Source organism: Numida meleagris, chromosome 1, assembly GCF_002078875.1.
Source record: "Numida meleagris isolate 19003 breed g44 Domestic line chromosome 1, NumMel1.0, whole genome shotgun sequence".
Classification (NCBI taxonomy): domain Eukaryota; kingdom Metazoa; phylum Chordata; class Aves; order Galliformes; family Numididae; genus Numida; species Numida meleagris.
Genome location: NC_034409.1, coordinates 178,880,619 through 178,893,192, shown reverse-complemented (window position 1 = coordinate 178,893,192; position 12,574 = coordinate 178,880,619). Strand labels below are relative to the sequence as shown.

The 12,574-nt window shown below is 38.8% G+C and overlaps 1 protein-coding gene across 1 annotated transcript in view; it reads right to left on the bottom strand.

The window, feature by feature from the left end:
* GUCY1A2 (guanylate cyclase 1 soluble subunit alpha 2) overlaps nucleotides 675-12,574 on the bottom strand; it is a 130,650-nt gene continuing 118,750 nt past the window's right edge. Inside the window, exon 8 of the mRNA XM_021407673.1 lies at nucleotides 675-3,289. Coding sequence (XP_021263348.1) covers nucleotides 3,082-3,289 — 208 coding nt within the window. The 3' untranslated portion in view covers nucleotides 675-3,081. The remainder of the gene's footprint in view (nucleotides 3,290-12,574) is intronic.

Here is a 12,574-nt window from a genome sequence, read left to right as displayed (position 1 = left end):
GTGTGTGACATAGAGCTTTAAGCAGAGGGAGAAATCTGACAGAAAACCTCTAAAAGGTGCTCTGAGGGAATAACTGTTGCTTCTGTTTACTTAGGCCTCATGAATTCTGTACCAGAAGTTGGCCCATGGGTCTGCCTCTGTGGTCAGCCCACGGTCTCCAGTCTGTCTGAGCCTGGAGCAGGGGAAAGCTGCACAGAACCAGGCTGTGGCGAAGAGACCAATAACCCCATCTTGGGCCCATGCATCCTCCCCCCGACGCAGGGAATATGCAGTAGAATATGGAATATGGAGAGAATGAGGATAGCACTACAAATTTTTTGATTGCTTCTTCAGTGTACTAGCTGAATTAGCTTTTAACCATCATTTCTCATTAAAATGTTTCCATGGATCTACCAAGATCACCCACAGGATAAACCTAGACATTTCCTATTAGCAACTGTGAGAGACAGGATATTGAGCAATATGCTTTTAGTCTGAACCTCTTAATTTGTTCTCATCACAGAGGACTGTGGGTGTTGAGAAGAGAAACAGAGTTTGGCCAGAGAGATTAGTGATCTGACATCAACACCTACTGAACAACAAGGATGTGCAAGTAAAATCAGAAAGAAATCTCAATGTATTGATTAGAAAAAAAATGTACTGGTAGGAAAAAAAAATCACTCCAGGGAATTAGATAATGACATCAAAACCACAGCTTTATTAGCTCAGAGGCAATGTTCCAGTTCCCATGGTCAAAATGGAACTTTGCTCCATATGTAATCTCATTGATGTTCACTGGAAAAAAAAAAAAAAAAAGAATGCTACAGCCTGTGAATACGCAAGCTAACGGATGTAGTGTAAAACAACTTGCCATTTGATGCAGAAAATTCTTGGATCGGTGGTTTGGATGGAAATTCTACAACCTGAAGCCCAAGCATTTTTCATCAAGTCATTTTTCAGACATAGAACAGAGCTGCAGATCCTGTTTATCAAGGTAGGTAGAAGATAAACTCCTCCAATCCCAAGGATGCTATTTCACTATGGAAGAAATCTTTAACATCAGTGGTTCTCTGAAAAACAAGAGAACTTCCATTTAAGTAATATTCATAGAATCATATGTTAGAATGTTTTGGATTGGAAGAGACCTTATAGGTCATCTAGTTCCAATGCCTTTGCCACACCCACGCAGCTACCCTCTTCAGCAAGAAAACATCTTTCATAATAAGTTCAGGTTTCTTCTACCTGCTGAAGTCTGCATAGGTTCAAAATAGTCCTTTCTCATAGAGACAGGCTTCATGGAAAGGAAGCATTAAATTTTTGTCTGTTACAGGACGGCTGTGCCATGCTGAATTGTTCCCATCCTAACATGAGTCAAAGAGGAATAATGCAGCACTGTCATTCCCTCCACAGAAAGATATAACTGGATAATTTGGACCCATGGAGAATGTTACTTAATTTTCAAAAGGCGCTTCAAGATTTGATAACCAAATCCATAAGTAAAACCCGAATTTCTGGTTTGGATTACAGAAGTGTTGAGCTGTTGAGAGTCTTGTCTTTGATTTCTTCAAGTTTTGAACAGGCTGATGTAAAGCTAAGCCAACGTGAAATCACTGCATTAATGTTTTCCAAGAATTTACAAGACTAGAAAAATGTTGGCCCACTTCAGTAGGACCTTAAGGGAAGTACACCTACAAAAGAAAACTGACTGCCATTACTTCTGCAAAGGAAAGCCTGAGAAATAAACACTGCCTGAAAATGTGTCTACTGGGAGAACAGATTTACATCTTGTTTCTTGTTTCAGTTGGTTTCACTGAAGAAAATAAAAGTATTTTAATTTTAACAGGGAAAAAATGGGACTTTTTTTTCTTATTCTTTATGATTAACATGGACTCCTCTAAATCTTAAACTGTCATTTTCATTAAATCAGAGAAATTATTTGCTTCCCCTCTTCAGTGTGTTTTTGGTCTGCATTAGATAAAGCTTTCATCCAACCCACCACAGAGAAAATTTCCAAATGAGCATCTTTAATAGCAGAGAGGATTTTTAGAGCAGGAGCAGAAGTCCTTTTTAAAAAACTGGAAAACCAGTACCCGGAGAGCTTCCAGAGTTTGCTGGACTCTCTCAGAGTAAGGACTTCTACCAAATATCAATTTGGATGATAATCTGTTGCGGAAAAAAGCTCCACTGTGTATAACAGAACTTTTCTGTTTGTTAACAAGTTGTTCTTTTACATTTTGTTTGCTTTGTCCCAGAAAGACTGGACACACAGCACTATCGGACAAATACTGAACATTATTTTGCATAAGCAAGACAATGCTCATCTAAAGTTTAGCATAAACATCAGGTAAAGAGGTTTACCAAAGTGTTACTTCTTTCTTTAAAATATTGATAATTTTGATGCCAAAAAAGTCAAAAAATGACCTTCTTCCCATTTGTATAACAATAAGCTTTGATAGGTAGAATATATGAAATATACAGTAACTTATTCTGAAAAGCTATCCAAGCTTACTCAGCTTACAGTATGTGGAATGTAATTATCCAGAAAGTGACATATGTATAAAAATAGGTAAAATCCCTACAACATTTGTACTGAATTATAATTCCTCCTGTTAGGAAGGTTACAACAGCTCTACAGTACATGTATGAAATGTTTGTTCACAAAGTTAAAAAACATCATTACCTTACTGAAGAACACATTAAATGTAGGAATGCATAATCAGAACTGACTTTCAATTCTGCTTAGCTGGTGCAAATCTACGGAGAACCATCACCCTTTCTGTACAAAACAAAACCAACCTCTACTGTGAGAGCTGGGTATTTTTGTTTTGTTTGTGTTTGTTTGTCATAACGGGGCCAGACTCGAGTTTATGAATGAAATTCCTCTGGAAGCGGAAGTATTTTGTTTAAACACTTTCTTCCCTATCTCCACTCTGTTTACTGACAGCAGTCACCCACCTTTAAAATGATTATTGCCTGACATTACATGAAGCTTTACTGCTTGTTCTGAACAAGGCAGTGAAATAGAAAGAACCTCCGACTCCCCTGGCATGACCCAGTTCTGGGCTTGTGCTTTTTTAACGAGTCTTTGATCTGCAGCAGGCCTCATAGGCTGGTCTCCCGGAGGAACATGGTGCCAATGTTGTAAGAAACTTTTCTCACTCTAGCAGATGTGATGGAGGGTTTTGGCTGCTTCTGACCACTTCTGACCTCGAGGAAGTAACAGATCCCAGGAATTTCCTTTGGAAAGTTTTCTGGAAGCTCTTCACGGGAACGAGGGATAAAAATAAAATTTTCTTCCTTTTTCAAAAGCCTAGACAAGAAGGAAACAGAGAGATATAAAAAACTGTAAAACACAGTCCAGACATATCCCTGTGGAAGAGATTGGTCCTATGTGATCCCAAATTTAAAAATGAATTTAAAAGTATTACGTAACATCTAAAAAATCCTAAGCCAGGATCCCCATCCAATCTGTATTAATTTAGCATCACCAACTTCGAGGGGGGTTAAACTAGATGACCTTTAAGGGTCCCTTCCAACTCAAATGATTCTATGATTCTAGATGTGCTGAGATCAGCTGAGCAGAAGGTCCAAATAAACGCACTCTCTGAAAATCAGTGTCAGGATTCAGAAAATCATGTACCAGAAAGAGAGCCAAATTCATAATGACCATTTTCTGTGATGTATCAGTTAAAACCCTCTGGTCTGTCCAGTTGTGCAGAAATGAACAGACTGATGACTACCACCAGGCTTCCTGCTGGTAAGTAGGCATGAAGGTGACAGTGCTTCAGAGGTCTTGCAGGCAGAAGCCAGATGGTTAGTTTGCCCCTTTGTGGACTCAATAGTATTGTATTTCATAAAATAGGTCCCAAAACAGCAAAAACAGCATCAAGAAGAAATGAATCAAATCTGATACTATCCATCAAATGGGCCTGCGAGTTTAGTTTAGGACGCCTGGTTGAGGTCAAAAAGAGATACAGGCTCATGTGAGGTGTGAAGCCAACCTCTCTCTCCTCCAGCCATGCCATACAAGTGGAACAATGTCACAGACCTGATGATACTGCCTGTTGCTATCTGTAGTCTTCCTCCACTTTGTAAAAACTTCTTCTGGCTAAATCTGATCATTTAGGCCTTTCTCATGAAACCAGCTGAGTTGCAAAATAAAGCAAATAATCTACACCTATTCTATATGTTTCCAGTAAATGAAGAATTGAAAAGAACGGTTTTGAGGTAATAGTAAATTCTAAGCACAGTTGGATTTATGAAAGTAGCCTTCATCTTTTTCTCAAAGATATTTATTCTTTTCTCAATCAGAGAGAAACTTAAAAACATCAGTGGGAAGAACCTTATTAACTTCAGCAGACTATGTAATGGGCTGCTTATTTAGTATCTCTAAAGCTGATTTCTGGAGAGCAAATGAATGAATGAATCCTATTGCTGGGGGATATTCCGGGATTGTAGGCACATTTAATGAAACCTTTCTTCTTTTTTTTTCTTTTTTTTCCTTTTTTTTCTTTTTTCTTTTTTTGGGTGGGAGAATCCGTGTGAGCTCCCTACAGTTTCTCTAAATATAAAGGCATTTTTTCCCAGCTTTTAAATAATCAGATGGCTGTATGTCCAACCATGTTTTTGCCTTTGAACTTCTGTGGTGGTCTTTGTTTACCATATGGTTTGAATGTCATAATCTATTTTCCAGGCTGTCAATTTTATGAGCAAAATACAATGATCTTCTTTTCAAATGATCTGAGAGTTTGCAGAGGCCTTTGCAGAGAAGTTTCTCTCCTCTCATCTCCACAGTGCTTGCAGTAAATATCTAGCATTTTAAGCCTACCACTTCAATACAATGAAACAACTCTATTTCTCTAACTAGATTTTGCAAGGAACAGATGAACTTTCTGAGCTAAAACCACAAGCTTTCACTGCAGACTTTCTTCCTTGAGCTGACCATTCACCACAGAGCATCTAGCCTTGCTAAAAATCAATGGTTTCTTTCTCAGAGCCCAATATTATCTGATTGTAATGACAGTTACAGATAGATAGATTTAATTCACGGCTGGCATTGAGTTCATTCAATATTTTCACACTATTTTCCTCATCGCTACTTCCAATAGCAAGATATTAATCAAAGGCATTTTTTCAGCTGTTTTGTGAATTGCAACTTGGTTGCAATTAAATTCTCTGAGATTATCAAAAGTGCCAGCAGTGAAGGGTGACTAACCAATTAGTACCTCTATTTGGAAATTTATCCACTGTGGCTTGTGATAGACTCCACATCACTGTATTAGGCACTATCTGAATTAGCTTCTCATCCTCAGAAATTGCCTGGCTGACCTTTATTTCAGCTCCCAAGCGATCACAGCAGGAAATAGTCCTCTTTAGCAAATATTAATGGAAGCTACTTATATTCTATGCTACTTACTTTATATGCTTAAGAAAAAAGAATACTTGATGTCTCTAATTAGGAAGACTTTATGCAAGATAAAAATGATCTCTTCCAGTCCTGTCCTGAAGTACAGGTTCTTTGGATTCCATCAACATACTTCTTCTGGCACTTGGTTTCTCAGACAGAGAGATCAGGTTTCAGAAATTGCATCTGATTTCTTCCAGCTTTGTGTATACACCAAAGGAGTTATCTGCTTATCCTCACTGCTTATCAGTTGGGTATTTTTCTCCAGGAAATTTCTTCCTATATTTAGGCTATTCACAATGTTTAAACAGTACCAGCTGATGTCTGCAGCCCAGATCTACCGCCCTTGCTAAGTTTCTTGTCTGCCTCCTCAACGGTATGAAGAGCCTCAAAATGTAGTTCTGCCAAGAGCTGAACAAACAGTGCAGACCCTCAGCAAGAGCACAGCTGAGCCACACAACTAGTTCTTGCATTTCTCCTCTGACTCAGGGGACAAACTTGTGCGAAACTTTGTGTCTGGAAGGCTTCCTGGGTGGTGGGACCCAGTTCTGGTTGTTAGTCCCACCTTGCTGACCATTCTCTGAGTGCTTTGTTGTGACCAAGTCATTGTGCTTGCTCTGAAAGTCTGAGAGTCTATCATTCAAATTATCTGGCATCTTAAACTCTACATAAAGCATTTCAAATCCCCCCCAGTGTCCCACAGTCACAGAGCTTGATTTGAGGTAATGCAACCTCAGCAGTTCAGGAATATGCATATAATTACCAGCCTGAAACTACTCCAAAGCGTTTATCTCAGCAGTCCTTCCTGCATCACTTCTGTATATTTCCCTTAAGAGCACTATTGCTAAGGACGTTTTTATGGTAGGTTATTCACAGGGTCAGAACTCTGGATTCCACTCAAGTGGTTGGATATACAATTTACAATTCAGTGCTTAAACTGTGAGGGTCAGGCTGCTCAAGTATTCCTATAAATTGCTTGGAACCAGGTCTACCCTCAGCTTGTCTTTTTTGTTGATGTTTCAGGGGAGGAAGAATTTCTGAAATGCTGATTTGTAGTTGATTAATTTGACAGCTTTCCCTCCTAATGGGAAATCTTCCAGAATAGCTTAAATTCTTATTCTTTTCCTTCCTTGATGGAAACGCTATTACTTTCAGTTTTAGAAATTGTCTATCAGTCATACTGCCTAAGTAACTTTTAGCTTTTGTTTAGCTGTGTGGAACTGTGCAGTGTAACATTTACAGTCACCTAACTGACAGTGATCTAACCAGAAGTTATTGAATGGTCCTCAAATGAAAATGTAAAGCAATGAAGAAGAGAGTCCCAGAACTAGATTCACAAAACACAGTGATTATGGGAGTGCAGCCTCATGGAGGCAGATGAAACAGATTGTAGGAATAAAAGAGAATAGAAAAACAAGAATAAACCAGTGTGTTTGGATGAGACTTCTGACACTTTGATTAGACTAATTTTTTGTGTCCATATATAGAAGCTGTGCTCTCCTTTTGTCCACAGCTAAATTCTCTGTCCAATACTATGTCTCATGAAAGCATACATGGTGAACTGATCAATGTAAAAGGAAAAAGCTTTTTTAAAGGACTGTCAGAAACAAAAATTTTAAAAATCTGAAAAGGCTCTCAGAGAGTAAATCCACTTATCTGCCCATACACACACAACCTGTAGGAAAAAGAACTTATTGAAAATAAAACACTATGAGGTGTTTATGGAAACTGATAGTGTTTTAATTAAAAAAAAAACAGATAATGACAGATATAAATACTTAATTCTAATTACTAAAAAGTAAAAAGCATTCCATGTAACAGGATAAAAATTCAAAGCTTTGCAGGTTTTAGTTGATTCTAAAGGCTGAGGGGCAATTCAGCAGGTGAACTGGCAGTGACCTCACCCAGCTCCATGCAAAACTACCCCCGGTGGCTCTTTGCCCTAATCACATGAGGTGGTGGGATACAGACTGACCATCTTTCTATAATCTCAGGTGCTAGATGTATTGCCTGGCATGTGATAATGGAAAGTATTTGTATCCCATACTTGCCTGAAGTACCTCCACTGTAAGGGAAATATGTACTAGAAAAGATCATAGGAGGAATGAAGAGGCAAAATGAAGAATCATTCTTAAAAATAGTTGGTTGATATAAAGCAAAAATTAAGTTTACCTGCTTTTGATAACTGTGTTGAAGTCCTAAGGCATTATGTTTTAATACTATTAAGAAAACAGGATTAATGTAGATGTATTATATTGGTATCAGATAAATATTCTTATTCAAGGCTGAAACAAATAATAAAAATTAATCAATCTTTCTTCTATACTGAACAAGAGACTGAAAAACCTGACTTCCCTTGAGTATGGAAAATATGGTAATTTTATTCAGCTTAGGATAATATGAGTGAATTGTATAGACCTATAGCTGGGTTTGCTGGTCTACTAAAGGAACAGGGAATGTGTTATTCTCCTATTCCTTCCTGGCCACGTGTTTAACAAGGACCAGTCTGGGACCAGTCTCTACAATTTCCATGTGTTTCACTAGAAGTTTTACCAGTGCTGCTCAGTGTTTTCATCCTACAGTTCTCAGTGATTCAAAGCAACCAGTAGTCCTTCTGTCAAAAGACCTGTCTGTGTCAAGAGAACAAGGTATTTTGAAAAGAACTGAGCTTTCATCACCAACAGGTTCAAAAGCCACTTTTGTAAAAGGCACTGTCTTACACTGCTGAGCTCTTCCCCAGCAAGTGTAACTGGGAGCATGTCTGCCTCAGGTTCACTGCTGCTGCTAAGCAACACCACATCTTAATTATTTAGACTCTCCTTCTTACAGAGGCAGATTATAGGCTCATAGGGAAGTGTCTGAAACCAATAACAGGCATTCTGAAGTGTGATTATCATTTGAACACTGACGACACTTTGTAATGCATAATTTATACTGTAGAACGAAAGCTGATAAGTATTAGACAGGTTTGCAGTATCTGCATGCTTTGTAAGCACAAAATATGTTATCGGAATTTTCATCATGGAGAATGGTAGACACAAACACATTATGATTAATGCCAGTAATTAATAGGAATTATTTTCATACTGATTGCTGAATTATCTACTTTGTAGAATATTGCTTCTTAGATAAGAAAGATATTAAATGAGTAAATGGCAGCACAAAATGATAAATTTAAACATCTAAGGTGCATAAGGTCAGCTATAAAGACATTTCAATTTGCAAGGAATCACATCATTTGTACACAGCAAATTACATACTCATGCAAATCCTATGTGAGAATAGTGATATACAGGCGCATCAGATTATTACTCATTTATTCAGATAGTACTACTATATTATGTTAAAATGCCCTTGAGCACCTTCAGGAGCTCTGAGTAATTCTTTATGGAATATTTTGTAATTGTGGTCTTTTCTGGCTACTGTCAGCAGAATTGTTTCCTGACTTCTCCCTATCTGATCTCATCCTTTCAACCATTCCCAAAGGTATGGTTTGGAATAGCCTTTCTGAGTGGCTCCATGTAAGTTCCTTTTATTTTCTCAGATGCTTTCTGTAAAAACCTTGTAGAATCTTGAATGATAATTGTCTCTCATTTGAACATGTTTTCTTGCTGTTTCTATTTCCTTTACCTCTAACCATGCATTTAGCCTGCTACTTGCACTACTAAAGCTCTCTGAACTGAGCCCTGATATTGTGATCTTATGTAATAAAGTTACCACATCATCAGTCACTTTTCTACTACCTTCCTTTTTTTGAAAGCAAAAGTCAAAATTTGTAGTTTTCTGGAAGATAAAATCAGACACTGTCATGGTTTTATGATTTTTGGTTATTGGTTATTCCACATCATAACATCATGTAGTGTATGTACCTGGCTCTCAGAAGAGGACTACTACATTCCCCAGGGTACTTTGTTCCCTGTAACTGTTTCTGCTCAGAGGGAAAGATAAAAACTCGCAGATCACGAGACTTTGCCTTCTTTCTGCCTATCTCTCATCCCAGCAGCATCTCGTTCCCCAGCTGTCTGACCGTCAGTACTAGAGTAAGGCCTACCTTAACTTTGGACACTCTCTCTCATTGTACTGGATTTATCAGCTTAAATTGTAATTATACTGTATTATAGTGTGTTATTTTGCATTCCAATATCTTATTTAGTAAATTAGTTTGTTTCTCCTCAGATCGTTGCCACTGTTTTGTTCCCAGGCCCATCTCCTTACCTTTTTTTCCCTTTTCCCTTTCCCGGGGTGTGGGTCCGTGGGTCCCCCACCCCATTCGTCATGGAACCGGGCTGAATGCCCGTAAACCACTGACAGACACAATGATGCCATTAAGTGAAAGTTTGGCCATACTGAAACAAATTGACTTTCATCAACAACCCAGTTGTTTCAAGACATATTCCTATATTATTCCAAAATGACACTTGATACTGCATGGCTCCTCCATGACTGCTTGGTAAATTGTTTTTTGCTTGCAAGTAGCCATGAGAGTCTTTCTGTACTCCTATTCTAAATCCTGTGTTTTCGACAGACTCAAGGAGTTCAACAATAACAGAAGGCTGAACTGTTAAATCACTGTATGTTTTCTATAGATTCACCAGAAAATCAATATCCAAAAACATTCAAAAGTAAACTTTGTGTGAAGAACTAAAGCACAATCTTGTCTTTTTATCTTTTACTTTATTTTCATCATTACTATTGCAAAAAAATAACTGGCTCCATTCAGTGACAGTTGCTATTGTTCACTGAGTCTCAAAAGCTGTCAGAATTATACACAACATATGAAACTACTCTAGATACACCAGTTGATGCTGTGACGTTAAGCAGCTTATTTTTTTTTCTTTTTCAGTAGAATGTATAGGTTAATGTTACAAATTATTAATTTCTTCATTTAGATCTAGAATTTCAATCAACTGGCACTCAGAGTGCTAACTGGGCACTCATACATGTCCAACCCACTAGTTTTCTGGTTTTGTTGCCCTTTTTTATGTTTTAATAAAAATATATTTCAAAAGACCTTTTTTGCTTATATAAATTAACTGTATTATATATTTTATGTGCAGCCCAAACCAATTTCGCTTCACTCGGTGCAGCCCAGGCAAGCCAAAAGTTGGACACCAAGAGACGTCAGACACCCATAAAATAATTCAGGCTGGAAGGCACCGTGAGAGCTTTCTCATCCAAACTACTGCTCAAAAAAAGATCAACACTGAATTCAGACTAGACTGCTCAGAGTTTCACCCAGTCAGGTCTTGAAAACATTCAAAGATGGAGAATGCTCAGCCTGTGTGTGCAGCCTATGTCACTGTCTGGCTGTCCTTATGGGAAAGAGCATCCCTTCATAAGCAGACTGAGCCTCTCCTGTTAATGTCCACTGTCTCTTGCTCTCCCACCTAGCCCTATTATGGACAGCTTGGCTTTTTCTCCTTGATGACCTCCCCATGACCTCTGGAGTATGCTGTTAGTTCAATATGATTAATATATATTTCCTATACATTTATAGAAATCATTTTTATTTAAATGATTAGATTTTCTATACCTGACAGTAACTTAGGTCTATGTTTCTCTTGCATGTTACCAGAAAACTGCATGAACCTGCTTCTGTGAACACTGCAAAAGTCTGTTCAGTTTTTATGCCTCTTGTTCAATTAGTGACACTCCAACTCCCTTTCCATAAATCTCATCTCAAGTGAATGGGCTCTTCAGATGAATGTCATTTTATTCACTAGTTTTAATTATTTTTAAATTCTGACTGCTTTCTATTTTAGCATATCAGAAGCTCCAATACTTGGATGAAGAAATTCCATTTAAAACTTTAATTTACAGAGACAGTTATGGGGAAAAGTAAATATTGAGATTCACAGGTCTGTAAAAGAAAAAAAGAAAGAAAGAAAGGAAAGGAAAGAAAAGAAGTATTGTTTGAGAAATAGCTTACAGATTTACTGCAGAGGAACAGCCTGAAAACCTGAGAAAACTGTACTTCAGAAAATTACTTCAGATACAGAATGTAGAAAAAAAAAGTAAGATTTAGATCTCCTGCCCAAAAACAGTGAATACATCAGTCATAATCCAAGCACAAGAAATTCTTATAGTCAAGCTGTCAAATTTGAACAATAAGGAACACCTTTCATTATTTTAGATGTTCCGCATAACCTGATTTAATCAAGCCTTTGCTTCATTATTTGCATAATTTCTTCAAAGAGGCAGTGATAATGCTTTGTAATTTCCAATCTTTTTTCTTATATTAAGAAAATACTTTTATCAAGTGTCTCTTTAGAGTGTTAAGAAATTTTGTCTCCAGCAAAGCACAAAAAACTCCCTGGTGTCACTGACAAAATTAAAGGCATTCTCCTGAGCCAATGGGAACGTGCTTCTCTTCATCTACTGTATACAGCCGGTGAAAAGAAAACCCTTGACTGAAAGCTGTGGTAGTGCACAAAATGATGGTACTATGGGAGACATTGTCCATGGAATCAAAAATATCATAGAATATCTTGAGTTGGAAGGGACACCTAAGAATCATCAAGTCCAACCCCTGGCTCCACACAGCACCACCCAAAATCCAAACCCAATGTCTGAAAGCGCTGTTCAAACGCTCCCTGAGCTCCAGGAGCTCGGGGCTGCGCCCACTGCCCTGGGCAGCCTGATCCATGCCCACCACCCTTTGGTGCCGCCATGAGGCCTCCCCTCAGCCTGCTCTGCTCTGGGCTGGACACACCCAGGGACCTCAGCTGCTCTTCACACCCCTTGCCCTCCAGACCCTTCCCCATGTTTAAAGCCCTCCTTTGGATGGTCTCTAATAGCTTTATGCCCTTCGTATGTTGTGTGCCCAAACCCGCACCCAGTGCTGGAGATGAGGCCGCACAGCGCAAAGCAGAAGAGACAGCCCCTCCCTCTGCCCGGCGGCAGCGCTGGTCCTGGGGCACCCCAGGGCATGGCTGGCCCTTTGGGCTGACAGGGCACAGTGCTGACTCACGTTCATCTTGCTGTAATTCAGAACTCCCAGATCCTTCTTCCAGTCTCTGGTTCCCCAGCCTGAACATTGATCCAGGGCTGCCGCATCCTAGATGCAGAATCCAGCACTGCCTCTTGTTTAAATTTCTTGCCACTGATGATCCCTCAGCCCTCCAATTTGTCAAGATCTGTCTACAAGGCCTCTCTACCCTGATGGAATCAACAGCTCCTCTCAGTTTAGTA